A 25611-nucleotide genomic window follows, 5' to 3' on the forward strand; every position below is an offset into this window, starting at 1 on the left:
AACAGGGACATTGTTTGAGGCTTATCACAAAACACACCTCCTCCCTCTGCCCAGCTCCCCAGCCTGCTCTGCTGGACCTTTTGATTCCCTCCCAGGAGGAAAAGGATAAATCATGATAAATCTCTTTTAGTTGGTTAACATTTTACCATGAAGATCTTTACAACTGGGCTTTGTTTGCAGATAGAATCTTAATTTGCATCTTCAGAATGTGCTGTTCTTTTGGCCTTTTTGGGGAGGCTGAGCCACTTTCTGCCCTGCTTCCTCAGGTGGAAATCCATGAGGTTTCCCTTGACTTCTCTGTAACCCAGAAGGGATTTCTGCCCTGTTACAATAAAACCCCCCTTCCCCTGCTGTGTCCCAGGAGTTGTTTTATTTCCTTTGAAGTTCCAGGTGGTTGTGGCTGTGCAGACCTTGCAGGGCAGAGAATTCCATGTGATTTATTTTCCTGCTGATCCACCTGGCAGGGAGATCCAGAGCAATTCCTGGACAGTGATGCCTGTCAGCAAAGACTTTTCTCCCTGTCTGAGCAAACCTGGCTGGGTCAGAGTGGGATCCTTGGGATCCACAGCAGATCCTGCTTCCCACTTTGTCCCAAGTGCCCATTCCTGCTTGTCCACAATTCCACAGCTGGGATTCTGCCTGGGCTCCAGCATGGATTTTATTAATCTCCTTAGGGAAGTTCCAGGCTCTCTGCTAAATCCTTAAGAATGTGCAAGCTCCTTTCCTGTCCCTTCCTCAGCTCCCACCTGCAGTTTGCACCTTGCTCCATTTTCCTTTCAATCATTCCAGGTCACTCTGTGCTTTTAGCAGGGATACAGCAAGAAATTGTCTCTTTTCTTCATTTTTTTTAAATTCAAAGCACAAAAATTCCTATTTCAGTGACAATGGGAGAGCACTGCCCTGTCCTCCAGCTTTGTCCCACATTTCCACACCCTGTGCCCATTCCAGTGTTGTTTTTTTTGGACAAGGAGGACTCTTCCCACCAGCAGCTGGGTGACCCCATCCAAGCTGGCAGCACTTTTGGGGTGAGATCTGCACCCAGCTGGTTTTCAGGGGGATGGGCTTGTGTATTCCTGGGAGGTTCTGGACAATGAACTGGTTTTACTGGTTCCTGTCCCACTGCTGCTTTGTGTTCCCAGTATCCATAAACAGACCAGAGGAGCAACACCACATTTTTTGCTCAAATGTGGAAATTTCTGTGATTTCAGAGAAATCCCTCTGCCTTAACCTCCCACCTTCAGCCTTTGGCTTTTTCTCTTTTTATCCTCTGCTTGGCTCTTTTCCTGGTTTGCAGAAGAGTAGGGATCTCTCAAGGACAAAGGACTCTGTGGCAATTTTGCCCCACAAAAGAACATTTCCCTGTTAGCAGCTGCTTCCCATCACTCCTTCCCTGCCCTTTCCAAAGGAGCAGGCTGCAAGTTGGTTTCCTACTCAGCCTTTCAAGTGCTTGGAGGTTGACTCAGTGCTTGGGATGAAATTATTTTATTAATCCAAGAATGAAACTTTTAAAAGCCTTTTTGGGGCTGGAGATGTGTGGCTTGAAAAGTCCTGGATTTGGGTATTGGTTTGTAAAATCTTCTCTATGGCCCCCAGATTATAGCCTGCAAATAATAGAAATAAATTAATTAAACTTAAATCAATAATAAGTAACTTATTTAAATAACTTACATATAGAAATTACTTACTTAAATAATAGAAATAACTTAAAACATAGAGAGGGTCAGAGTTTTTTCTCTCCAGTATTATGACAACAAGATTTATTTTGGTTCTTTGGTTCTTAATTTACCAACTCTCTCAATTTGCTTACTGTCCAGCTGGGTATTTTTTGGCCACATTCCTCAGCTGGGGAGTGGGATACCTGGGCTTGGATCATGGAGAAGGTTTGGACAGCAGGTTTGAGGGGTATTTTTGCCCTGGATGTGACACAGAGGTCTGTGGTTCTATCTTCTCCATACCCACACCTTAAAATTTCCCTTAAAACTGACTAAGGTGTGAAATGGTAAAAAAATCTGGGTATTTCTTAAGGACACCCTTGTGCTTTTTACAGGTGAGGAAGTTCAGGGAAGGTTTTGGTGTCAAAAAACTGGAAATAAACAAATCACAGACATGTTTGACATCTGTTTATTCCTGTGGATGATGCCCCGGGGTTTCTGGAATGTTTCTGTGCCCTCAGGCAGCTGGAGCAGGGATGCAGCTCCAGCCCTTGCTGTGATCTCTCACCAGCAGCTCTGCTTAAAAACCTGGAACTGGGCCTTTGGGACTTAGAGAAATAGAATTTAACACTGATTTTATTGCTTTTATTGGATTTATTGTCCCTTTATTTATTGTCCCTTTTCTTTATCCTGGCTGTAAAATTCCTGGTGTGTGGTGCCTCCAGGAGCTGTTTGGTGGCAGCAGCATTTTTCTCCCTGCCTCCCTTCCTTGGGCTGTCAGGGATGCAGAGCTGCATCTGCCAGAGCAGCTCGGGGTTAATTAAGGACAGAACAGGCAGGTTTAACTCCAGAGCAGAACTTAGGCTGGGCAGGAGATTTGGGTTTAATTTGGGCTTTTTTTTTGGTTGTTGTTTTTAGGTTTTTGTTTGTTTTTTCGTTAAGGTTTTTTTTATTGTTATTGGGGTTTTTTGTGTGGTGTTTTGTTTTGTTTTGTTTTGTTTGTTTGTTTGTAGAATGATGGAATAATTTGGGTGGGAAGGGACCTCAAAGCTCCTCCAGTCCCACCCCTGCCATGGGCAGGGACACCTTCCCCTGTCCTATGATGCTCCAAGCCTGGGAGGAAAGGAAGAGAGACTCAATTTTCCTTCTCTCTCAATCATGGAATTCTTCGCCCCTCCCAAAAAGGCAGGGAAAAAATGTGGACTGGAAACTACTAAAATAATCCCCAGGGAAACATACAGAGGCCAAAGGGCTGTTTTGTAGCAAAAGGGATTTGATAAGTGAAAGCAGCACCCAGATGTCTCAACCCCACAGTGCCAGACATTTCCTTGCACCTGGAGTACTAAAAATGGCATTTTAAGAGCCAAGCTCTGCTCACTGAAGGTCTGAATCATCCTTCTGGTACTTTCAGAACCCTCCCAGCAGTGTTCAGGATTTTTTCAGCCACAATATTACCTTCAAAGAGCTTTTTACAAGCAATATGGGGGTGGCAGAGCTGGCTGGGGTTGTGCCCTGGGGCAGAGCCTGGGCAGGGGTATCCAGGGAAGCTGTGGCTGCCCCTGGATCCCTGGCAGTGCCCAGGGCCAGGCTGGATGGGGTTTGGAGCAGCCTGGGACAGTGGAAGGTGTCCCTGCCATGGCAGGGATGGGATGGGAGGAACTTGGAGGTGCCTTCAACCCAAAGCAGTCCAGGATTTCCATGGTCAGCCAGGGCTCCTGGGGGATGTCCCCACGCAGCCCAGCCTGGCTCCCACCAGGGATCCTCCAAATGGGCAGGGAACATCCTGAGGGCACAGGAGGATGGCAGGGACAGTCCTCCCTGCTGCTGCTGTCCCCTGGCATCCCAAATGCCACCACCTGCCATGCTTCTCCAGCAGGGAGCTTTGCAGGGACGCTCCTTCCTCATCCTCCCCTGGCAGCAGGGATGGGACAAGGAAAGCAGGGAGAGCTGCCACACCGTGCCCCTGTAAATCACAGCAGCCTCCTGCTGCAGATTAATCAGATTAATCAGGTGTCTAACGCTTCTTTTCCTGACTCGGTTCCCTGAATTGCCCCTGTTTTTCCTCCTCTTTTGGGGCTCTGGGTACAGACACCCCGTGCTGAGAGCCCCCTCTCCCCATGGCCGTGTTCCCTCTCCTCGCTGTTGGGGCAAGTTGAAAATATTTAATTATCCTGCAGTGCTTTGTGCAGGAGAAGATTGCTGTGCTATTAAAACCAGACTAGACATGACTGGGGAGCAAATGAACATTTGTGAAGCTGGGGCCCGGCACAGACACGCAGCCCTCAGCCGGGCCCTCCCTCAGCCCTCAGCAGCGGGGCCCCGGCTGACCCGGCGCAATTACCGCACTCTTGGCAGCCGGAGGAGCCGCAAATGGGCTTTGTGTCACAGCTCGTTACCTTAATTTGGTTAATTGTAGAGCAGAGTGCGGTGGAACAGCCGGTTCAAACCAGGCTCGGGCTCTCCGGGGTGCCGGGCGTGGGCAGGGCAGTGCCTGGAGGCCGGGATGAGCTGGGGATGCCCCAAGGCCGTGCTTGGCAGCCTCACCTGCACATTTGTAACTCTTAATTTCAGCCAGATCCAAAAGCCTGGGGCTGGAATTGTCGAGGCTTGAAGGATGGAGTGCCAGCACCCTCCATCCTCCCCCTGCACACCCCGGCTTCACAAGGTGGGGTTGGATCAAAGGTCCAACCCGAAATAACTCCGGGATTTTTTAGCAGGGCTTGTTCAGGGCATGAGGTTTTGAACTGGCAGGTTTAGATTAGATACAAGGAAGAATTCTTTTATGCTGTGGATGGTGAGATACAGGCACTCCTCTGGTTATTTAATTGTGTCCTGACATGTTGCTAAATCCATTTGACCTTGGGGCACAGAAATGGGAAATTTAACAACTACTGGGAGGTTCTGGGGAGCTCCAGCTCTCCAAAGGTGAGGTGGGAAGGGCAGTGAGGTGTTGGCTGCCTCAGGAGAAGGAGCATTTGGCCTGAGAGGGTTTTGCCTTTGACAGAAAAGGAGGATTTTGGAAGAAAGAAATGGAATGCTGCTCCCAGATGGGAGCATCCTTCTGGGTGGTGAAGGTGATGGTCCATGGATCAAGGTGGGAACATGGAGCCTCAAGACTTTGGGAAGAGATATCCCGAGGGCTGTTTGAAATGCTGGAGAGCCTCCTGCTCTCCCAGTCCATCCATGTGCTGTTGCAGTAGCTAATTGCAGGCACTGTGAACAAAATGTGTCTCTTATTCCCATAACAAAAGGTCTGGAAAGAATCAGACTGGTAATTATTCAGAAAGGGCAGAAAATGAAGTGGGGAAAGCTGAGCCCAAGGGATGCAGGGGATCACATTCCACCCTCCTGCTCAGCCCTTTGATTCACCTGGGCTAAATTGGGATTCTGTGCAGAACCTGCAAGGCAGGAATTGAGGTTAAACTCAGCCTTTTATCAGTCTCTGCATTTCCTGGCTCTCCTCTTGCACTCAGATTTGTTTTTAAAACCGATTGGTGCATTTTGCTGAGGAGGATCAAATACATCCAGCACATCCCAAGGGAGATGCAGGGAAGACCTTTGTGATGCAAGGAGCTGCTGGGGAAGAGGTGCCTCCAGCAGAGAGCAGTTGGGATTGGGATCTGGGCAGGAGGAGCCTTGCACACCTGAGCTTTGTTGGAGCATCCCTGAGCCTTCCCAGCAGCACCTCCTGGGTGCCGAGGGATGAAGGGTTAAGCTGCAGGCCCTGCTGACTGCCTTGTGATGCAGTTGCTGGGGTGATTAGGAGAGCTCTGTGCCCTAAGAGGAATCACATGGGCTCCCCCTGGGTGCAGAGGTGCCCCTCTGGATCCCACCACGTTCCCTGCACTCCCTGTGGGAGCGTGGCCATCCCTGTCCCACAGCCAGCCCCTCCATCAAAGACAGGGAACAAAACAACTGCAGAGCATTTGAAAGCAAAATAAATAAACCTGGGGCTGCTCAGGGAGAGCTGGGACCAGAGGCACAATCAAATCTTCTATTTCTGGCCTTTTCTTTCAAAAGCAGATCCACAACAGGAACTTTTGATCATCAGGCCCTAAAGAAGGTGACTTCTGATATCCAAACCCCCAGAACCTGACTTCCCTCAATCAAAGGGATTGCCACAGGCCTCTGCTTTATCAGGTGGCTGGTGGGACTGGAGGAAATCCTGGGTTTCTGGGGGTTTGGGTGGCTGGTGGAAGTGCAGGAAATCCTGGGGCTTTATCGAAGGCCAGCAGCCTGGAGTTGAGAGGACAATGTGACAATCTCTGTTTGCAAAGCATCTTCCAGCAGGAAGGTCCCCAAGATGTCCCTGGGACATCACCTTGGTGACAGCACGTCGCAGCGTGAGAAAGTCTGGAGGAGTCAGTCCTTGCTTGAGATGAGTTTTTGGGGTCGTCATGTGGGGTTGAACCCAGCTGGACTGATCCCTGGAAAACTGGAGGGAAAATGAGCCCGTGCTCAGCATAACCCAAAAAGCAGCAGGCTGATAATTAAAATAATTCCACCCTAAGAGCAGCTCTTGCCTCCAGGTTTCTCTGGAGGCCTTTGGGGTGGCACTGAGCAGGGTTTGTGTCCTGCAGGTGATGTGGAAAACCTGACCCCTGAGAAATCCTTCGAGGGCACCAAGGTGGGCGTTGGGAACATCGTGCTGGCCCTCTACAGCGGCCTCTTTGCCTATGGAGGATGGTAAGGCACAGCCCCCTCTTCCTTCCACACCGAGCTCCATTCCAGCTCCAGTCCCAAACCGAAGCTCCTGCAGGGCTCCTTTGTCAGTCCTCTGAGCACCTGCTCTCAATTTGCTGTGAAAAGAGGCCACTTGTAACCATCCTCATCATGCAATGGTTTGGGTTGGGAGGGACCTTCAGGATCATCCAATGGGCAGGAACACTTCCCACCATCCCAGGCTGCTCCAAGCCCTGTCCAGCCTGGCATGGACACTTCAGGGATCCAGGGACAGCCACCGCTGCTCTGGGCACCCTGTGTCAGGAAGAATTCCTTCCCAACATCCCTGGCCTTGGACACCAGCCATCCCAAGTTTTCCCACAGGATCAGTGCCTGTGCCACTCCTGGAATCCCCGTGCAGATGAGTTAAACTGGAGGGGTTCATTTAACCAGAATTAACCCCTGTCCTTTTGAAATTACAGGAATTACTTGAATTTTGTGACAGAAGAGATGATAAATCCCTACAGGTAGGTGTGAGTCCTGGCATGACTTCCCTGGGGGAAAAGCTGCTGTTTTGGGGAAGCCCCTTCCTTGTGTGTTTAACAGAGGAGGAAGCCAAGGCCTTCATCTGGAAAAAGAGAAAACAAGATGAGTTAATGACCTTCCACCTCCCTGGAATCAGGGAAAGGGAACAATAATCCCTGCAGGGGCAGGGCTGTTGTTTTCCCTGCTCTCTTGTGCCGTGTTATCAGTGCTGGGAGAAACCTCTGCTTCCTTGGCCTGACACCTCTGTGAGTTATGGGCCAGGAAAGAGCACTCAGGGCTTTATTGCTGCCTTGCTTCAACTCCCACTGGGCATTTGTGCTGCTGTCCATGTGTTTGTGCTGCTCTCCATGTGTTTGTCCCGTGCTCTTCCCATCCTGTTGAGCAAGAGCTGCTTCCTGCTCTGCCCGTGCCTCTCGGGGTTATTTGGGGCCCTCAGCAGAGCAGGACAGTGCTGAGAAATCCTTTCTGGGATCCTGGGAAGGTGCCTGGGAGCTGCCGGGAGCTGAGCCTCGGGGGCACTTGTGCAAGAGCCCATCCTGGCTGACCCTGGGGGTGCTTTGGTCCTGCTGGGAAGCACGGGGCTGGATCCGCCCCTTCCCAGAGAAACAGCAAAAGGGGGGCTGCATTTTGCAATTATTTTCATGTCTGCTGGATGCAGTTGTGGTATTTGACTGTGCTCCTGCAGCTTGGAGCTCTGCTGGAGCAATTAGAGTGGCACCAAGCAGGGTTTCCTTTTGCACTTTCCCTTCACAAATGAAATTAAACTGTTGGGAAAGGCAAGTTTGTACCAACACAGGCTGTTCACAGACCTACTTAGGCTGTGCCTGAACTCCTTTTCTTTGAGTTCCCTCAGTCCAGACAGCTGAGTTTAAGTAGAGCCTAACACTGCCCAGTGCATCCCTGAGATTCCCATCTTCCCCAGGAATCCCCCCAGCACAAGGGAGCTCCTTTGCCCAGAGAGAATCCCCGTGCTGGTGCCACTGGGTATTTTTAATTAAAAGTGATCTTGAATTTTTGCTTGCCCAGGCAGCCAGGGCCTCTCCATGCAAAAAATCCCTTCTGCCATCATCCTTGCCTCTCCATCTGCCTCTCCAGGCTGTTCAGGGGCCACGCAGTCCTTGAGGCTGGAAAAAGCCTTTAAGGCTGTGAACCAGCACCACGTTCACCACTAACCATGGCCTCAAGTACCCAACTGTGCCACATCCACGTGTTTTTTAGGGATGGGGAGTCCCCCACTCCTTGGGCAGCCTGTTTCCTTGTGGATATCCCCTGTCCCATGGGAGCAGTGTGTGCCTGGGACGCTGCACACCAACAGAGAACAGAGTGGCTTAGGTGGCTGGCAATCCCTGGGATCAGCAGCTCCCTCCTGCGAGCTGCTCCAGGACAATGGATGTTTTTTTTTCCTAGAAACCTGCCCCTGGCTATCATCATCTCCCTGCCTGTTGTCACGCTGGTGTATGTGCTGACCAACTTGGCTTACTTCACCACGCTGAGCACCGAGCAGATGCTGACGTCCGAGGCCGTGGCTGTGGTAAGACCCCGCTGCTCCAGCCTGACTCATCCCAGGGCAGGTGAAATCAGCCTTGGAATCACGGCACACATCTCCTGCTTTGTTCCAGGCTGCTCAGGGCTGCTTGCAGAATCCCTGATGTTGAGCAGGAGATAAAGAGCAGGGAAGAACAGCGTGATCCTGAGGGGATTATCCTGGGCAGCAGTGAGGGTGGCACTCAGTGCTGCTCTTCATCCTGAGCTAGGGAAGGTTGCTGCTGGCCTTGTGACTGCCCATCAGTTACCAGAGCTTGATATTTGTGAGGAAAGGTCACTCAGTCAACACTGAACTGGATTGTTCTCTCTCTGTGTCTTCCTTGTTTTAATTAAGAGAGAAAAATAATACTTCTATTAGTTAAAATGCCAGTGTGGTCAGGAACCCTGATGGCTTCAGAAGGGAGCAGACCTTGCAGGCTGAGCCTAACCAGGGTTGTTCAGGGTTTCAGGGGGAATCTCCCAGCCCAGCATGAGCTGAGCCCCTCAGGTGACACTGCTCCATCTTTTGGGTTGGGACTGAGGCCCTGCCACAGCGTGTGCTGCAGGGAATCCTGGAATGGTTTGGGTGGGAAGTGACGTGAAAGCTCATCCCATGCCACCCCCTGCCATGGGCAGGGACACCTTCCACTGTCCCAGGCTCTCCAAGCCCTGTGCAGCCTGGCCTGGAACAGCAGGGGCTGCAAATCAATCCTGTATTGCTGCAGTGGAGCAGCACAGGCTCAGCCTGCGACAAAAAGCTGCAGGGCCAGGTCCCTGCGTGTCCCCAGGGCTGGGTCCCAGCTCCTGACTCAGCACTTGGCAGGAGCTGCTGTCTGAGTTTGCTCCCAGTTTCCGTTTGGTCTTGAACTTTCCGATAGCTGGTGGATAAATGTCGTGTCCTGGCCCTGAGGGACAGGCTGGCTGCTGATGTGTTTTAGCAATTCCACAATCTGCTTTTTCAGGAAGGGGGAGCAGTGTGTGGGAATATGGGAAACTGTCACAGCTTCAGCACTGAGCTGTGGCATTTGTTGAGATTTCTCCAAATACTCTTTGTAGGCAGCTCTGAGTTTTCTGGGACATTGTGAGTGTGAAATGTCTCTTGTTGTCTCCCATTTAGGATTTTGGGAACTACCACCTCGGTGTCATGTCCTGGATCATCCCTGTCTTTGTTGGGCTCTCGTGCTTTGGGTCTGTCAATGGATCTCTTTTCACTTCTTCCCGGTAGGTTCCTTGCTCAATCCTGTGGGTTTTGTTTACAAGCTGTGCTCAGTTCCTCACCCTTTGGAGTTCTCCTCCGGAGAGTGGCTGTGGGCAGACACAAAGTCTGGAGGGCCTGGAGGCAGGAAGACAAAGTCAGACTTAAAACCAGATTAAAGGCAACCTTTCAGTGGTGTCAATCTTCTGTTCCTCAGGCAAAGTCCTGGTGAGGTCAATAAACAGAACCAGACACAGGCTGAGAGCTCGGGGCTGCTGAGAAAGTGCCTTTCATGAGAAGCAGAAAGTTGGGAAACTTCAGGGCTGAGAATCCCTCGGGAAGGGGTGAAAGGCTGGGCAGGGGCAGGACTGAGATGGTTCCGGCTCTGACACATCCCTGGGTTGCCTGAGGAGTCACTTAATTGCTGTCCCTGGAGAGCAGGGCAGAAATCCATCCTTCCTGCCTTCCTTGGCCATGTCCAGCCTCCCTGGTGAGCTGTTCCAGTCCTGCTGTTCCAGTCCTGCCTCAGGGCTGAGCTGGGGCTGGCCGCACTTGTTCTGTGCTGAGCACGGAGCCCTGCAGGGCTGTGACTGGGCTGTGTCCCCTCTCTGTGTCCCCTCCCAGGCTGTTCTTCGTGGGATCCCGAGAGGGGCACCTGCCTTCCATCCTGTCCATGATCCACCCCCGGCTGCTCACCCCGGTCCCGTCCCTCGTGTTCACGGTGAGCCCCGGGGCTGGGGGATGGAGCAGGGCTGGCATCCCCCTGGAATGGAGCCACAGCCATTCCTGCCTGTGCCCACCGGAGATGGACCCTTCCCATCGTGTCCTCATTGTCCCCTTCTGTCTTGAATTCTTCCCATCCCTGGAAGTGTCCAAGGCCAGGCTGGACAGGACTTGGAGGAACCTGGGATAGGGGAAGGTGTCCTTGCCCATGGCAGGAGGTTGGAACTAGAGGTCCTTTAAGCTTTGATGTCCTTCCAACCCAAACCATTCCATGATCCTATCAAATGGTTCCAGACACCAATTGAAAATAGCTTAAATAAGTAAAAAATAGTCAATGTGATCCCTTTCCTGGCAGGTATTTCCCCTAAATACCCCCATTTAGTGTTGTAACACAGATGGTTTTGTCTGCTGCCTTTCCTAATGGCCTTTTCCCTGGATTCAGTGTGTCATGACCCTGCTCTATGCCTTCTCCAACAACATCTTCTCAGTCATCAACTTCTTCAGCTTCTTCAACTGGCTGTGTGTGGCCCTGGCCATCATCGGGATGATGTGGCTGCGCTACAAGAAGCCAGAGCTGGAGAGGCCCATCAAGGTGAGAACGGGGTGGCACTGCCAGGGGACCCCTCCCCAGCTCCCTTCCCAGCCCAGGGGAGGCTCAGCTGCTGGTCCTGCATGGAAAAGGAGCTGGGATTGCAGGGCAGTGTTGTGTTGTAGCTAAAGGAGGTGTCCCTGCTGCTGAATCCATGCAGCAGCACAAAGAGCTGCCTTGGGGACAGCACAGTGAGGGAGCTCTGGGTGCCAGGGACAGGGTGGGATTACTCTCCATGAGTGCCAGGACAGATCCCAGGCTGTGGCTCTCAGTGTAACACTCTGTACCCCCGTGGAATTCCCCTAAAATAGTTTTCTGCTAAAGCAGCCGAGCTCTGTCCCTGGTGTCCTTGGCCAGCTTGGCAGCCCCGTGTCCCATCTGGGGGGAGGCCAAGATCCTGTCAGCCCCTGGTGCCTCTCCCCCAAAAGCTGTTTTTCCCTCATCCCATGGCACACTCAGGTCCGTGCCAGGCAGCAGCACCCACAGGGAAACAAACCCACAGGCCTGGACTGGTGCCTTCCCAAAGGGAATCTTTGCTGGCTCTTCCCTTAGGTTTTGGGGTTTTCTTCTCAAAGCTGGGCTGCTCTGGTGGGTGCCCTGCTTGGAGTCCCCTGGGAAACAGCCCCAGCTTGTGCTGAGCCTCTGCTGGCTGTGGTGCTGATGATTTGGATGTGGAATTATGGAACTGAGATCCAAAAGGGTGCTGAGAAAGCCTCTTGGCCATGGGGGAGCAATAATTCTGTCCCTCCCAGGCTGGATAAACTCCTGGAAAGCCTCCCTCAGCTGTCCCTTGCTCCCTGCTCAGGTGAACATCTGCCTGCCCATCTTCTTCATCCTGGCCTGCCTGTTCCTCATCGCCGTTTCCTTCTGGATGACGCCCAAGGAGTGCGGGATCGGCTTTGCCATCATCCTCAGTGGGATCCCCATTTACTTCTTCGGGGTCTGGTGGCAAAACAAGCCCAAGTGGGTTCTGCAAGGCATCTGTGAGTATCTCCAGGGAGGAGGAGCAGCTTTGGCTCCCAAAAAGTTTCCCAGTGCTGTGCTGTAGCTGGCAGTGCAGGTTCTCCTCCTCTGGAGGAGCTTCCAGCATCCTGGCCCTGCTCCATTCTTCTTTCATGGGAACAAGTTTATCCTGATGATTGCCATGTGTGCCAAGCATCCAGAATGCAGTAATGGCAAAGTCTGGGGCCAATACCATGGTTTTTGGGGGAGGTTTAATCCTGCCAAAGAGGTTGTTAGCAGCAGAACAAAATTCCCTGCTCCTGGAAGAGCTCAGGGCCAACTTGTGCTCAGCAAAGAGTCCCTTCCAGTGGTGTAGGAAGGATTGAGCACAGCTGGCCTCAGTTTGACAGCTGAAAATCCACAATTAGTCCCAACCCATGGCTTAGGCAGTGCTGACATTTGGGATCCAGGCTAAGCTTTCCTTGGCATCCCCCTGTGGCAGCAGAGCAGAGGGAAGGGAAGCTCCCCTGGATGCTTTCTCTCAGGTTTATTTTTAAGATATCTGCTCCAAGGCTTTCCACCAGCTGCCACAAGGCCAGGGTGTGTTTGGAGGGATGCAGAGGCTGTGCTTGGCACACAGAACCTCAACAACTGAGCCCAGAAAGTCAGTCCCTGCTGCCCAAGTAACTGAGCTCAGCAGCTGCCTCCCTGCTCTGCTGCAAAGGGCTGACCTAGAAAAGCAGGCAAGGAGAAGTGCCCAGCCTTAGCTGGGTGTTTCACGAGGAAGAGAAAAGCTTTCAGCAGCACTCAGCACTTGTTATTCTTCTTTTCCCCTGTCTCTCTCTGTCCCTCTGTCCCACACTCACTTTTTTTTTCTCCTGGGTATTAGGCTCAGTTCCTGGAAAAGCCATTTTTGCAATGCCTGGGTGGTAAATTACCACAATCATTGTTTTCCTCCATCAGAGGATTGTAAGGAGAATATTGAAAATATTCTGGGAACAGACAGTGATAATTTTGCAGATGTCCAGTGAGAAACACAGGAACTTTAGAAGGATTTATTGATACATTGCAGATAATCTGATCACCTCTAACTGATCTGAGCCTCACTTGGTTGTGCTTAGGATTAGTTTTGCCATGCAGGAAAGGTTTGTGATCTCCAGCCAGGGTGGAGCAGCAGGGAGCAGAGGGGTCAGGGTGGGGAGGCAGAGGGCTCAGCCCTTCCCTCGTGGACCCAGGTTTCTGCTGGGGGTGATCCCTGACCTTTCCTTTGCTTTCTCTGCAGTCTCCACCACCGTGCTGTGCCAGAAGCTGATGGAAGTGGTTCCTCAGGAATCCTAGGCAGGAACAGCAGGGACTCTGAGCTCGAGGAAACGCACAACGTTGTTCTGAGATGACACAAGGATCCCACCCCTCACTCCCCAGTCCCCGGCACCGGAGCTGCCTCCTGCTGCCACCACTGCCCCGAGGCTCTGCTCAGCTCCTGCAGCCCCTCCAGCCCCTCCCAGCCCTGCAGAGCAGCCAGAAGTCCTTGGTACGAGCCAGGAGGAGGAATTCCAAAGGGCACTTCCAGGGGGGTGCTGCCAGTGCCCTCTGTGTGTGTGTGAGGGCCGTGCCAGGCTCTGGGGGCTCCTTTGCTTTGGCTCTGGGATCTGCTGGAGCCTGCTCTGAGTGTTCAGAGTGCCTGGGGGGAGCTGGAGCTGCCATGGATTCCTGGGGGGGTTCTGAGCTGCCTTACCTGGCCCAGGTGGGGGTGGGAAGCAGAGGTTGGCTGATGTTGTCTCACTCCCCCAAACCCACACCCCCATGTGCTGCTGGACACTGGACGTGGGGGGGCCTCATCTGAGTGTCACTGTGCTCCTCACTCGGGGCCCCGCCACCCTTTGGATTTGGATCACCACTCTCAGATCTAAGCCAGCTCCCTGCTGCTGAGCCAGTCCTCCAGGATGCTCTTCCCCACAGTGCCCGTCCCTGGGAATGAGCACTGAGGGGGGAATTCCTGCTGGGAAACCCAGGAGCTGCAGTCAGCTGAGGCCAAGTCCTTGGCTTGCTCATTCCATGCTTTTCTGTGCCAGGCTTTCATCCAGCATGGGATGAGCAGCTCTGTGCTCTCTCTCCTCATGGCCCTGCTCAGGGAGCCATGTTTGCCCCATAACCATCAGCAGAGAGAAATAAAGGGTGGGGATTGCCCTGGCACATTCCCTGGGGTCTCTCCGTGCACTGCCTGGCGCTGTTCCCTTTGTCCTGCTGTGTTTCCTCTGGAATGTGCCATGGAGATGGGACCAACTGGCTCTGGGCTGTGGAGAAGGGCAGATGCTCTGGCTGGCTGGAGCCTCCTCGGGCTGCTGGAGATCATGGAATGGTTGGGTGGGAAGGGACCTTACAGCCCACCCAGTGCCACCCCTGAATGGCAGGGACACCTTCCACTGTCCCAGGCTGCTCCCAGCCCTGTCCAGCCTGGCCTTGGGCACTGCCAGGGATCCAGGGGCAGCCCCAGCTGCTCTGGGCACCTGTGCCAGGGCCTGCTCACCTGTGAGCAAGGAAAGTGAGCTCTGCTCTAAGGAGCAGGGCCTGGGGCTGATCCTCCTTCGTGCATCAGGTCTGGCTTGCTGAGATCCCAGCACCACCCTCCCGTTCCAGGAGCAATCCCTGAGCACAATCCATGATCTGCATGTGAAATCCTGGTTTGCTGCTGTGGGTGGTGCCATCCCATCCCTGAGCACCCCCAGAATTCCTGTAGTTCCTGAGTAGTCAGCACTGTCCCCTTAGGGACACGTTGCTTTCTTTGGTCCAAAGTGTCACCTTTTGGAAAGCTGCAGTTCCTGAACCATTTGCTCGTTGTGCCTCTGTGCTCTGACATCACCTGGAATTCTGGAATTCATTCTCACCTGGAATTCTAACCTTTCCCCACTGGAGCTGCTTTGCTGTCTCTGTTGCAGATCTTTGTGCTTGTGCTTTGTGCAGGTGGCTTGGTGAACTATTTCCCATTTTTTTTAATCTTGGCCGTTGGGAAGCCGGGGTGCTCCGGGAGCTGTCGCTTCCCGTGGGTTCCCCTTGGAGCAGAGTTCTTTGGGGTGAAGGGGCATTAAGGACACCATGGTACTCCTCAGGCTTTGTCCTGGGAAGTTCTGCAGCACTGCAGGTGTGGTGGGGCAGGGGCAGCTCCTGCCCAGCTGTGTGGCCGTGTCCAGGTGCAGCTCCACACTCCCACTTTGCCAGCCCCGTGTCCTGCTCCGAGGCAGGAAAAGGGGAGACAATCAGCTCTTTATTCCATGGCAGCTGGAGTGGAGATTCCCAAATCAGCTCAGTGACAGTGTGGAGATTCCCAATCCAGCTCAGTGACAGTGGACATTCCCAGTGACAGCGAGGAGATTCCCAGTGACAGTGTGGAGATTCCCAATGGCACTGTGGAGATTCCCAATGCAGCTTTCTGGGAGCTGAGTTAATCCATGAGGATTTGCAGCTGCTTTGGGAATATCCAGAGGGCAGACCCCAAGGTTTTTGGCCAGTGCAATGAGTTGGAGCATCTCAGATCCAATGCCAGTGGAGGGGCTTTGCCATAAATAAGGTCATGAATCACAAAACCTGAACTCGAGTTTTGGCTTCTTCCAGCTGAAGGCTGAGATGGTTTTGAGCTGATCACAGCTCCTGCTGGACCTGCTCCATGGAGAGGGGACCTCAGTCTGTCCTGCAGCCACTCAAGCTGCAGTTTTTGTTGGCTGTGAGGTCTCAGGGCAGCTCCTGCAGGGCCTGGGTTCAGCATGGGGCTCTCAGTGCCAAAACCCACCAGCAGAATTCCTTGGGATGCAAAGCAAAGGCATTGGAATCTCAGTACCTCAATCCAAAGTCAGCTGGCACCAAGGAGTCAGCTCTCCACAGAGAGCTCAGGACTGGGGCCAGACCTCCCAAAGGCTGCCTTGGACACATTGTCCATCAGGTGATGACCATCCCAATGTCCTCCTGGTGACCCTTTCACGCTGCTTTGAAAGAGGAGCTGTCACACTAAAAAGTATTTTTTAAGCAATCAATGGATTTTAATTAAATCCTTAACTGGCTTGCTTTGCTTTTTGTGGGTTTCCATGATTTCTCACTTGCTCTTGAGGATTTTCTCTTGTACTAACCTGAGGCTCTGATCCCACCTTTGTGGGCATCTCATCAGCATCTCCTTGGCAATAGAGGTTTAGGAAGAAACTGAACCAGGTACCAGCAGAGAGCCACAAAAAGGCTGAATTTGGTCAGCCACAGCTCACATCTCAAAGCTGATCTTCCAAAATCTGATTTCTTTCACCCTGGAGTCATTGACCCCCATAGCTGCCCTCCACCAGAGCTTGGTGGCACGGCTGGAAGAGCTTGGGTTGGATTTTCCTGGAGGTTTGGTAGATAATGAGGGAAGGGGTAAAACTGAATTTCATTTTAGAAAGAAAAGTAGTTTCTGCAGTCATGGAAATGACAGCCTCTGCTGTCTGGTGTGGTAGCTTTTCCTTTGGATCAGCAACATCTGCCCCCATCTTGTGCTGTTCTGATGGGTTTGGGTATGGAAAAGGGAGAATTCACCCCTGGGAAAGAGCTCCTTGCTGCTTGTTTTCCTCAAACATGGAGTGAGATGTGTCAGGGAGGGCAGAGGAGCGACAGTTCCCAGTTTCCCATCCTTCCCAGCACTGGAGCTGGGATTTTTCCTGTTGTTTCTCTGTCGTGCTCTTGGGAGCCTGTGGTCAGACAGGGAGGGAGGTGAACCCTCCCCACAAGGACCCTGCGAGCACAGTGACCTGCAGGAGGTCCCACAGGAATCTGTTCCTTTGACAGCTCCCTGCAAGTCCAGCTGGAGCTGCTCTGTCCATGGAATTGAGGTTGGAAAAGACCTTGAAGGTCACATTGCCATGGCTGTGCCATGGTCCTGTGCTCCTGAACTGACCCCAGCTTCAATTCCTGCTCCTCTGCAGTTGTTTCTGAGCTCAGGCTCCCAGGCTGGCAGCTGTTTGGGTGTTCACAGAATTGCATCCTGCAGGGATTGCTAAACAGAGCAGGAGCTGCTGGCCAGGCACTTCATTCCCGTTGGGTTCCTCTTTCTAAATGAGCCCTTCCTCCAACTGGGAGGGGAACCAGCCCTGCAAGAACCAGGGGGATTTATGTCATCGTGATGGGCTTGTAATGATTTTATTTTATTTTAAACTTCCTGCAGAATTGGCAGTGGTTTCCCTCTCAGACACCGTGTTCTGGTAAACAGGCTTTTGTTTGGAACGGCCCCTCGGAGTTCAAAGGGACTCTGGCACAGTTGAACAAACTTTAAAGGCCCTTCAGCTGGGTTGGAACTCCTGGGAAGTGGCTTTGTTGTTGTCCAAGTCCTCTCCCAGTGGGTGGCTCAGGCAGGGGAATAAGTTGGGCTCCTCCAGGGGCTGTTCCTTGGAGCTGTGACTTCCCAGAGATATTCCCAGAGGCAGAGCCCTGGTGTGGCTGCAGGGAATCCCAGGGAATGTTTCCACCAGTCTGGGCAGGTACCTGTGCCTTCAACCGAGGGCATGGCGCTCTCGGGTTCTAACAGAAAATCAAATTACAAAAATCCTTGAGGAAACTGCCAAACATTGTCCTTCCACAACATGGGGTGTAAGGACAGCTGCTGTGGGCTGCCAGCTCTTCCTCCATCCACTCTGCAACCTCATGACATGAAATTGGGAAAGGGCTGGAAGAAAGCAGCTCCTGGAGCTTGGGAAAGGACAGCCCCAGGGCAGGGCTGGTGCCGAGCTCTGGCTGTGACGCCAGGGATTGAATCCCAGGGATGAGGCACAGCCAGCCACGCCTGGCTGCCAAGGAGGGAGATCCTGCAGGGCTGGGAATCTGCTCCTCATCCCTGCAGGCTGGGAATCTGCTCATCCTGCAGGGCTGGGAATCTGCTCCTCATCCCTGCAGGGCTGGGAATCTGCTCCTCATCCCTGCAGGCTGGGAATCTGCTCCTCATCCCTGCAGGGATGGGAATCTGCTCCTCATCCCTGCAGGGATGGGAATCTGCCCCTCATCCCTGCAGGGTGGGAATCTGCTCCTCATCCCTGCAGGGCTGGGAATCTGCTCCTCATCCCTGCAGGGCTGGGAATCTGCTCCTCATCCCTGCAGGGCTGGGAATCTGCTCCTCATCCCTGCAGGCTGGGAATCTGCTCATCCTGCAGGGATGGGAATCTGCTCCTCCATCCCTGCAGGCTGGGAATCTGCTCATCATCCCTGCAGAGCTGGGAATCTGCTCATCATCCCTGCAGAGCTGGGAATCTGCTCTTCCATCCCTGCAGGGTGGGAATCTGCCCCTCATCCCTGCAGGGATGGGAATCTGCTCATCCTGCAGGGCTGGGAATCTGCTCATCCTGCAGGGCTGGGAATCTGCTCCTCATCCCTGCAGGGCTGGGAATCTGCTCATCCTGCAGGGCTGGGAATCTGCTCCTCATCCCTGCAGGGCTGGGAATCTGCTCCTCATCCCTGCAGGCTGGGAATCTGCTCTTCCATCCCTGCAGGCTGGGAATCTGCCCCTCATCCCTGCAGGCTGGGAATCTGCTCCTCCATCCCTGCAGGCTGGGAATCTGCTCCTCATCCCTGCAGGCTGGGAATCTGCTCCTCCATCCCTGCAGGCTGGGAATCTGCTCCTCATCCCTGCAGGCTGGGAATCTGCTCCTCCATCCCTGCAGGCTGGGAATCTGCCCCTCATCCCTGCAGGGTGGGAATCTGCTCCTCCATCCCTGCAGGGATGGGAATCTGCCCCTCATCCCTGCAGGCTGGGAATCTGCCCCTCATCCCTGCAGGCTGGGAATCTGCCCCTCATCCCTGCAGGCTGGGAATCTGCTCATCATCCCTGCAGGGCTGGGAATCTGCCCCTCATCCCTGCAGGGTGGGAATCTGCTCCCTGATCCCTGCCAGGACATCCTGGAGCCCTCGGTGCTGCGGGAAGCTCCAGGGCTCCTCATTCCAGGTGTCTCCTTGAGGAGTTACACCCAGGATTGTGCTGGCTTTGCCTGGGCTCGAGTTCTTCCCAGTTGGAACTGGAACTGGGTTGGGGATGTGTGTGGGATGCTGCTGGTGCAACCAAGAGCTCCCAGGTTGGTGGTGCAGTGGTAGGCAATGTGGCTGGGGATCACTGATCCCAAAGGATCCCATATCCAGAGGATTATTCCTTGCCTGAGAAGGGGTGTTGCTTCCTCCAGCTGTGGAAGTGGTAATGAGTAAAAATAAAAAGTATTTTTTTAAACACTGAATTAATTTCTAGACTGCCTAAAAGAGACTTTATAGCTCCACCTGAGTTCTTCCCCAGGGCTGACGCTGAGCCCAGCACAGGGGCTCTCCCTCGTGCCAGGTCTGGCTGTGCTGGGATCAACGGCAGGCACGGGAAAAACCTCCTGCTTTGTTCAGGGGAGCTCCAAGTGCCACCAGAATCCTTGGAGAGGGAGGATCTTGAGTGGTTCCCAGACCTTGCTCCCACCCTCAGAACAAAGGGAGGGCGACCTTCACTCCTGGTGGAGAATCTGACTTTTCAGAGACTTTGCTTTGTATTTTTGTTGGTTTTTTTAAACACAGAAAAAAAAAAAGGCTCTTAACATACACAAGAAAACCTGAACCTGATTTACAATTTTGTTATATTTGGTTGCTTTAAAAAACCTGTTTTACTAATTTAAATATATCTGTAGATGACACTATATTTATTTGAAAGGGGTAAATATCTTTTAGTCTTAATTCTTCTCCAGCAAGCGCTGTGTGTTCCCAATGTTTGTGTTCCTGGCAGCACAGCAATTCCACTGACTGAGGGCTGGCCAGCCAGCAGCTCCTGAATCCAATGGCCTTGGACAACAAGATGTCTCTTGCAATGTAATTTTTTTTTGTAGTATTTCTTGATTCTTTTATGTCTGTGGTTTAACAAATCTGTTCAATGTTTGGGTTGTTCTATGTTTTGGGTTGTTTTGTTTTGTTTTTTTTTAACAAAGAAAGCTGAATTACAACACTCTGGTTGCTGGTCTTTGCCTTGAAATGTTTTCTTTTTCCATGATTATCTCACATCCATCAGCACCTGGTTTCCAGATACTCCTCTTGCAGCTGGATTTAGGAGCAATGAGAGCATCCATGCCTCCATCTCCATCCTCCTTTTTAAATTCTGGGTCATTTTCCTGAGGTTAAAACTAAGGGAATGGGGAAGTGGCAGAGCTTTGGGCCCCAGGAGGCAGCAGGGGGGGAATATCCCAATTCCCAGGGTGTGTCCATAGATCTGTGCAGCAAAAGGAATGTCCAGCAGTAGGAAGGGACCAGGTTTTTATGGGAGAAGTGCTGCATTTCCTCTTCCCTGTGCATTCCAGGCTGGAGAAGAGGAGTATCAGTGGGGAAGGAGCAGAGCAGGGATGCTCAGGCTCCCAGGGCTTGGTGGAAGATTTGATTTTGGGTTGCAGAGGGCAGAACTCCCAAGGTTTTCCTTCCTAAGGGAGAGGGTGGTGCTGAGGGACACAAACACATCCCAGAGGAAGAAACGGGCAGGAAAAGCTGTGGAGAAATCCCAGTGAAGTGGGACTTCAGTGGTGCCACGTGGGCTGAGCAAATGTCACACAAATTCCACAGCCAGTTCAGGAGTGACCAGGAGGGACTCACTGAGCTTCCCATGGGGTTTGGAAAAGGGAATTTGGGAGAGAGGAAGCCCTGACAGAAGCAGTTACTGACAGAGGGAGCTCTGCAGAGCTCACCCAGGGATCATCTCCTGCACACAGGGCCTGGAAAAGGAGATGGACAGGCTGGCAGAGCCTGGAGAATGAGGAAATACAAGGGCAGGGAGTGAAATCCCACTGGATCCGGGCAATCCTCAGAGCTGTGGGATGCTGCTCCTGCCCCACCAGTGACCCCTCCAGGGCTGGGCTCTGGTGGGAGCAGGAGAGGACTGGACACCCAACAAAGGCAGGAAGTGTCTGCACAGCCTGGGGCTGGGGATGTGCTCAGACCACTTTTCTTTGTGCACTGAATTCCCACAGCACACACAAAAGGGTTTTTTTATGTGGGGGACACTCTGTGAGTCCAGGGCAAACCTGGGCTGGAGAAATCCTGCTCCACACATTCCCTACAGGTCACGGTTGGTCACCAGCTGGGGCCCTTTGGCTCCTGGCTCCCCCAGCTGCCCTTTCCCTGGTGCCACTGTGCCCCCACAGAGCCATGGAATGCTTTGGGGGGGAAATGACCTTCAAGCTCATCTTGGAGGTTGCTCCAAGCCCCTTGAACACCCCCAGGGATGGAGCAGCCACCGCTGGAAACGCCTCCAGAGAAGGGATGTGGGTTCAGCAGTGGTGCCAGCGTGGCAGAGGAAGGCTCCTGGAGGGTTTTTCCTGGGAAGGACTCCTGGAATGGGAGCCACATGTGGCCCCAGACACGTCCCCAGCTCTGCCCTTGTGGCTGCTGGGTCTGTCCTGGGAGAGGGCAGCCATGGGAACACATCCCTCTGGAAAACACACAGGGAGCAAGGCTGACATTTTCCCACCCTCAGACCCAACCCAGGATATTTTTCTCCCCAAACCCAGGAGCTCCTGTGTGGGAGGGCTGTGGAGAGCACAGGGAACGCCACCAAGGAAGGGCGAGCCCTTGGAGCAGCAGGTGGCAATGTCCCAGCACTGGAGGGAATTGCAAAACCCATAAAACTGCTGTTCCTTTGAAGATTTGTGTGGAAGATGAAAGGCCCTAAATCTGTTTGGGTTGGGAAGAAGCCACTGCAGGGTGGGGTGTGACACGGGCCGGGAACAGCTTCAAGGGTGCACGGATAAATCAAAACAAGGAGCTGACAGGCAATTGTGGCTGGAACTAATAAAGGGATCCTCGGAGGAAATAAATTCATGCAGTGAAAACGAGCTCCAGGTATGAGGGAAACTGGAGGCAAGCAGAATTGATGTTGACAAACTTCCTTGCAGCAAAATAACACCCAGTAACAAAATTGTTCCTTTAACATTGAGGCAATGGAACTGCCTGAAGGGGTTTTTAACCATTTTTTAAAGAAGTTGCAGATTTTAACCTGCAAAGCCATTAAATAAAGGTGTCTTTCCAGTTGATTTTGCTGGAGATTTATTTTTTAATTAATTTATTTGTTAGGTGTCAGAGCTCAACAAACCAGGAGTTTTGGAAAAATGGGTGTTAAAGATCTTTAACAAAAGGATCTATTCAACTCCCTGACTCCAGACCTTGAAATCTAACAGGGATTTTTTAGATCCCTATAAGGTTTTTTCCCCCTGCATAATTCCTGGAGATGCAAATTTCCTGCCTGTCCTGGACTGCACTTCCCAGCTGGGAATGGATGGCACAGGAAGCAGCAGGGTGGGCAGGAGGGACCTGGAAATCCACGGAAACCACCTGGCTCTGTTGTTGCTGGCTGTGCCTCAGTTTCCCCCACTGAGAAAGGCCTTGCTCATCCTCCCAGAACAGACTGAAATCTCTGTCTCAATCAGTTGGGACAATAAATGCTGGAAATTCCCCTGCTCTTCCTCCAAGCTGCACAACGGGGAAGATGAATCCACATTTGGATCCCTCCATCGAATCAGAGACCAGGGAAGAGAGAAATGGCAATTCCTGTTGCCTGAGCCTCTTTTCTGATTTAATTAATGTGTCCTTCAGCCGCTGTCCTGGGGTGGCCATGCAGGACCCTGTCCCCAGTTTGCAGGCAGGGTTTGCTGGGAAAATGTCCCTGTTGCCTTAGGCCAGTGCACTCCATGCCTTGGGGAGCCTGTTCCTGGGTTTGGGGGAGCTGAGCCCAATTATCCACATGAACCTGGAGCTGTGGGAGCCAGCAAAGAGCTGGGGAGGCAGCAGGAGTGAGGGACAGTGCCCAAGAGATGGGAACAGGGAGGGTTATGGACACATTATGTAGGGAAAATAATTATTTTTTTTTTAATTAAGAGCTTTTCCAGCACCTCCTTTTGGAAGTGATTGCCTGCCTGCGCAGCCAGGGCAGGAGCACTGCAGTGTCCAGCTCCAGGATCCCACCCTGCTCTCCCAGTTTTTCTGCATGAGTTGGCATCACTTGTCACTGTGTGTGTCCCTCAGGGTGACAGGGACACCCACAGGAGCCACCTGGGGGTGGGAGTGCATTTGGCCATGCTGCCTGCCTTCAGAATCATGGAAGGGCTGGGGCTGGAGGTTAAAGCTCACCCAACTGCACGGGCAGCTGCCACCCCACGTGTCTGCATCGTGCCAGGGATGTCCCCAGGGACTGTCACAGCACCAGGTGACACATCCTGCAGCTCCAGAGCAGCCCAGGATCATCCCAAAATGAGTGAGAGGAATGAAAGGCACAGAACCCCGAGCCTAAGCAAACCCTGGGATGTTGCAATACTCCAGGAGTGTGGTGAGCTCCACTTCGGAGCCATTTCCTGGCTGGTTTGGTCAACACCTCCAGGAGCCTGGCTCTGCATCTCGGTGAGGTCATTTCTGCTCTGACTTGCCCAGAGAAGCAGGGGCTGCCCCTCTGCTCTTGTGTAACCAGCAGGAGCTGCAGGGCGGGAGCCTCATCCCTTGGGCTGCACAGAAATCAGGTCTGGGCACCTCAGGAATTCGGGAGCTTTGTGCTGCTGAGCTGCTGCATGTTGGATCCGGGAGCAAAAAAAGCCATCGGCTCAGCTAAAAGACAATTGAAATGTCTGGAGGGGCCCTGGTGCCTGTGCCAGGAGCAGGGTGGGGGTGAAGCTCCTGCTCACTCACTGGGATTTCAGCCCTGCCAGGCTCTCTGTGGTGCACAATATTCCAAACACTCCTGGAGCCTGTGAGGACCTGAAGGAGATTCCTGCTGGCCCCAGTTCCCAAAAGCAGCCAAAAGGCACCAGGGCAAAAATCACTCTTGCTGGTCACAATTTTTTCTTGAGCAAGAACATTTGGGGGTGGAAAAATCCTTTTCCCCTTTATGTTTTTTTTTTTTTTTTCTTAATGTACCTCTAATATTTTCTAGAAAAAACAGAAACCAGGTATCACCTGGTGGCTCTAAAGCCAGCAGCCCATGGAATATTTCTGGGGAAGACGAAGCTGAAGGTTCTGGGGTTATCCCAGCTTTTCCTGCATGTTTGGAAGCAGCTGGATCTTTGAATGGTGCACTGCAGGAATTGCAGGGCTGGGAGTGCTGGGCTGAGCTCCCTGCTGGTGGCTGCAGTCTCCTGTCTGTCTGTCTGTCTGTCTGTCCACAGCCTTGCTCCTGCTGGATGGGATTTATCCCTGTGCCAGCACTGGGTTTGCATTAAGGATAAAAACCCCCATAATCCACACTGAGAGAGTTTGAAAGAGGCTTTCCAAGAGGCACTGGCTCCCCACAAGGTACAGAGTTTAAGCTCTCACATGATGGCTCAGGCTGTGCAATTAGAGCAGGAATCAGCTCTGGGCAGCCCCTTCCCAGGGGAGAGCAGCATCCTGGGGGAGCAGCTGCATGGACAGCTCCGGGCTGCTAACTGGGGACTCCTTCCACAGGTAGAGGAAATAACGGGTTCAAAATCAAAATCCCAGCTCACAGAGGAAATCATTAGAGCCACGTTAATCCCAGTGTATGCCAGACCCTCTGATTAATCAAAAGTTGCTCTTGCTGGTCACAATTTTTTCTTGAGGAGGAACATTTGGGGATGGAAAATCCTTCTGTCCCTTGTTTATGTTTGTTTTTTTTTCATGTACTTCTAATATTTTCTAGAAAAAGCAGAAGCCTGGTATTACTTAGTTAGAAATCCTGCAAGCCTCAAACCATTCTCTCTTCATCTTCCACATTTAATTAAAATCAATAGAAATTGAAGCAAAATTAGCCTTTTTCCTAGTACCCTGTGGAATTTCTGAGCAGGTGCTATCACTGCTGAGCAAAGGTTAAACAGGTTTTTGTCTGTCTTATTCATGAAACCAAATCCCAGAGAAGCTCCTGTACCCAAGGCAAACAAGATAAACCCACAAATCCTGCAAAATATTCTCCCTGGGATTTGCTTCTTGCTGTGTGGGCCAAATACCATCTGGATTTCTCCCCTGCCCTCCACACAGGAAAATCAGCCTGAAAAGCACTTTGACACTCTCCCCATTCTGGCCATGGGCTTGCAGCATCCTCAGGGACTGTTGCATCAGAACAGAACAGCAGGAAACAGTTGGCTCTGCCCTGTTTTCCCCCAAAATTGCAGATTCTTCTTCCTTTTTTTTTTTTTTTTTTTTTTGAGGAAAGGGACTTAGAGCCACGAGGCTGCTGAGTGCAGAGCTGTCTCAGGAAAGGGAAGTTGTGCTGCAGAAGATTCCCTCAGGAATAGAATTTATGGCAATTCTTGGACTTTCCCAGCTGCCTGCTGTGGCCTGCTCTCCACTGGGAAAAAGGCTCCAGCCTGGAGCCTTTGGATGCTGCAGCTCTGTTGATTCATGCAGGGGATTAGGCAGGGCAGGAGGCTTTAATTTGATTTTCCTTGGCTTTATTAAATGAATTCCAGCTTTTCTGTGGAGCTGCACACGCTGCTTTGTGTGCCACAGCCTCGCAGGCGCCAGGCCTGACCCTGCAGGGATCACTGAGGGCTGATCTGCTCCAGCCTCGTTCCTAAATCCTGCTGGGATGGGGATCCATCCCCCTGATGCACGTGGGGGAGACTGAGAACACAACAAGGACACAAAAAGGATCTCAGCGGTGGTTTCTCCAGCCAGGTGTGACAGAAACAGGGCCTGGGAAGAGACAAAGAGGAAAATTGGCCTGGAACCAAAAAGGGATTTGATCCTACAAACAGGAAAAGGAAGGTCAGGAGGAGATTCCCTGCTGGTGGTTTGGTGGTGGGCAGGAGGAAGAAATTCCTGCACAGAGAACC

The 25611-nt window shown here is 52.3% G+C and overlaps 1 protein-coding gene across 2 annotated transcripts in view; it reads left to right on the plus strand.

Moving 5' to 3' along the window:
• Positions 1-19826, plus strand: part of SLC7A5 (solute carrier family 7 member 5) — a 32433-nt gene extending 12607 nt beyond the window's left edge. The window contains exons 3-12 of one of the 2 annotated variants that reach the window (XM_064386280.1): positions 6233-6338; positions 6797-6841; positions 8268-8391; positions 9502-9605; positions 10204-10300; positions 10745-10894; positions 11697-11874; positions 13116-17706; positions 17764-18018; positions 18695-19826. In XM_064386280.1, the coding sequence (XP_064242350.1) occupies positions 6233-6338; positions 6797-6841; positions 8268-8391; positions 9502-9605; positions 10204-10300; positions 10745-10894; positions 11697-11874; positions 13116-13171 (860 nt within the window). In that variant the 3' untranslated portion in view covers positions 13172-17706; positions 17764-18018; positions 18695-19826. Of the gene's footprint in view, positions 1-6232; positions 6339-6796; positions 6842-8267; positions 8392-9501; positions 9606-10203; positions 10301-10744; positions 10895-11696; positions 11875-13115; positions 18019-18694 lie in introns of both variants that reach the window. The other variant, XM_064386279.1, reaches the window with a different exon arrangement.
• Positions 19827-25611: the final 5785 nt, after the last annotated feature.

The sequence above is a fragment of the Passer domesticus genome, chromosome 12 (assembly GCF_036417665.1).
Source record: "Passer domesticus isolate bPasDom1 chromosome 12, bPasDom1.hap1, whole genome shotgun sequence".
NCBI lineage: Eukaryota > Metazoa > Chordata > Aves > Passeriformes > Passeridae > Passer > Passer domesticus.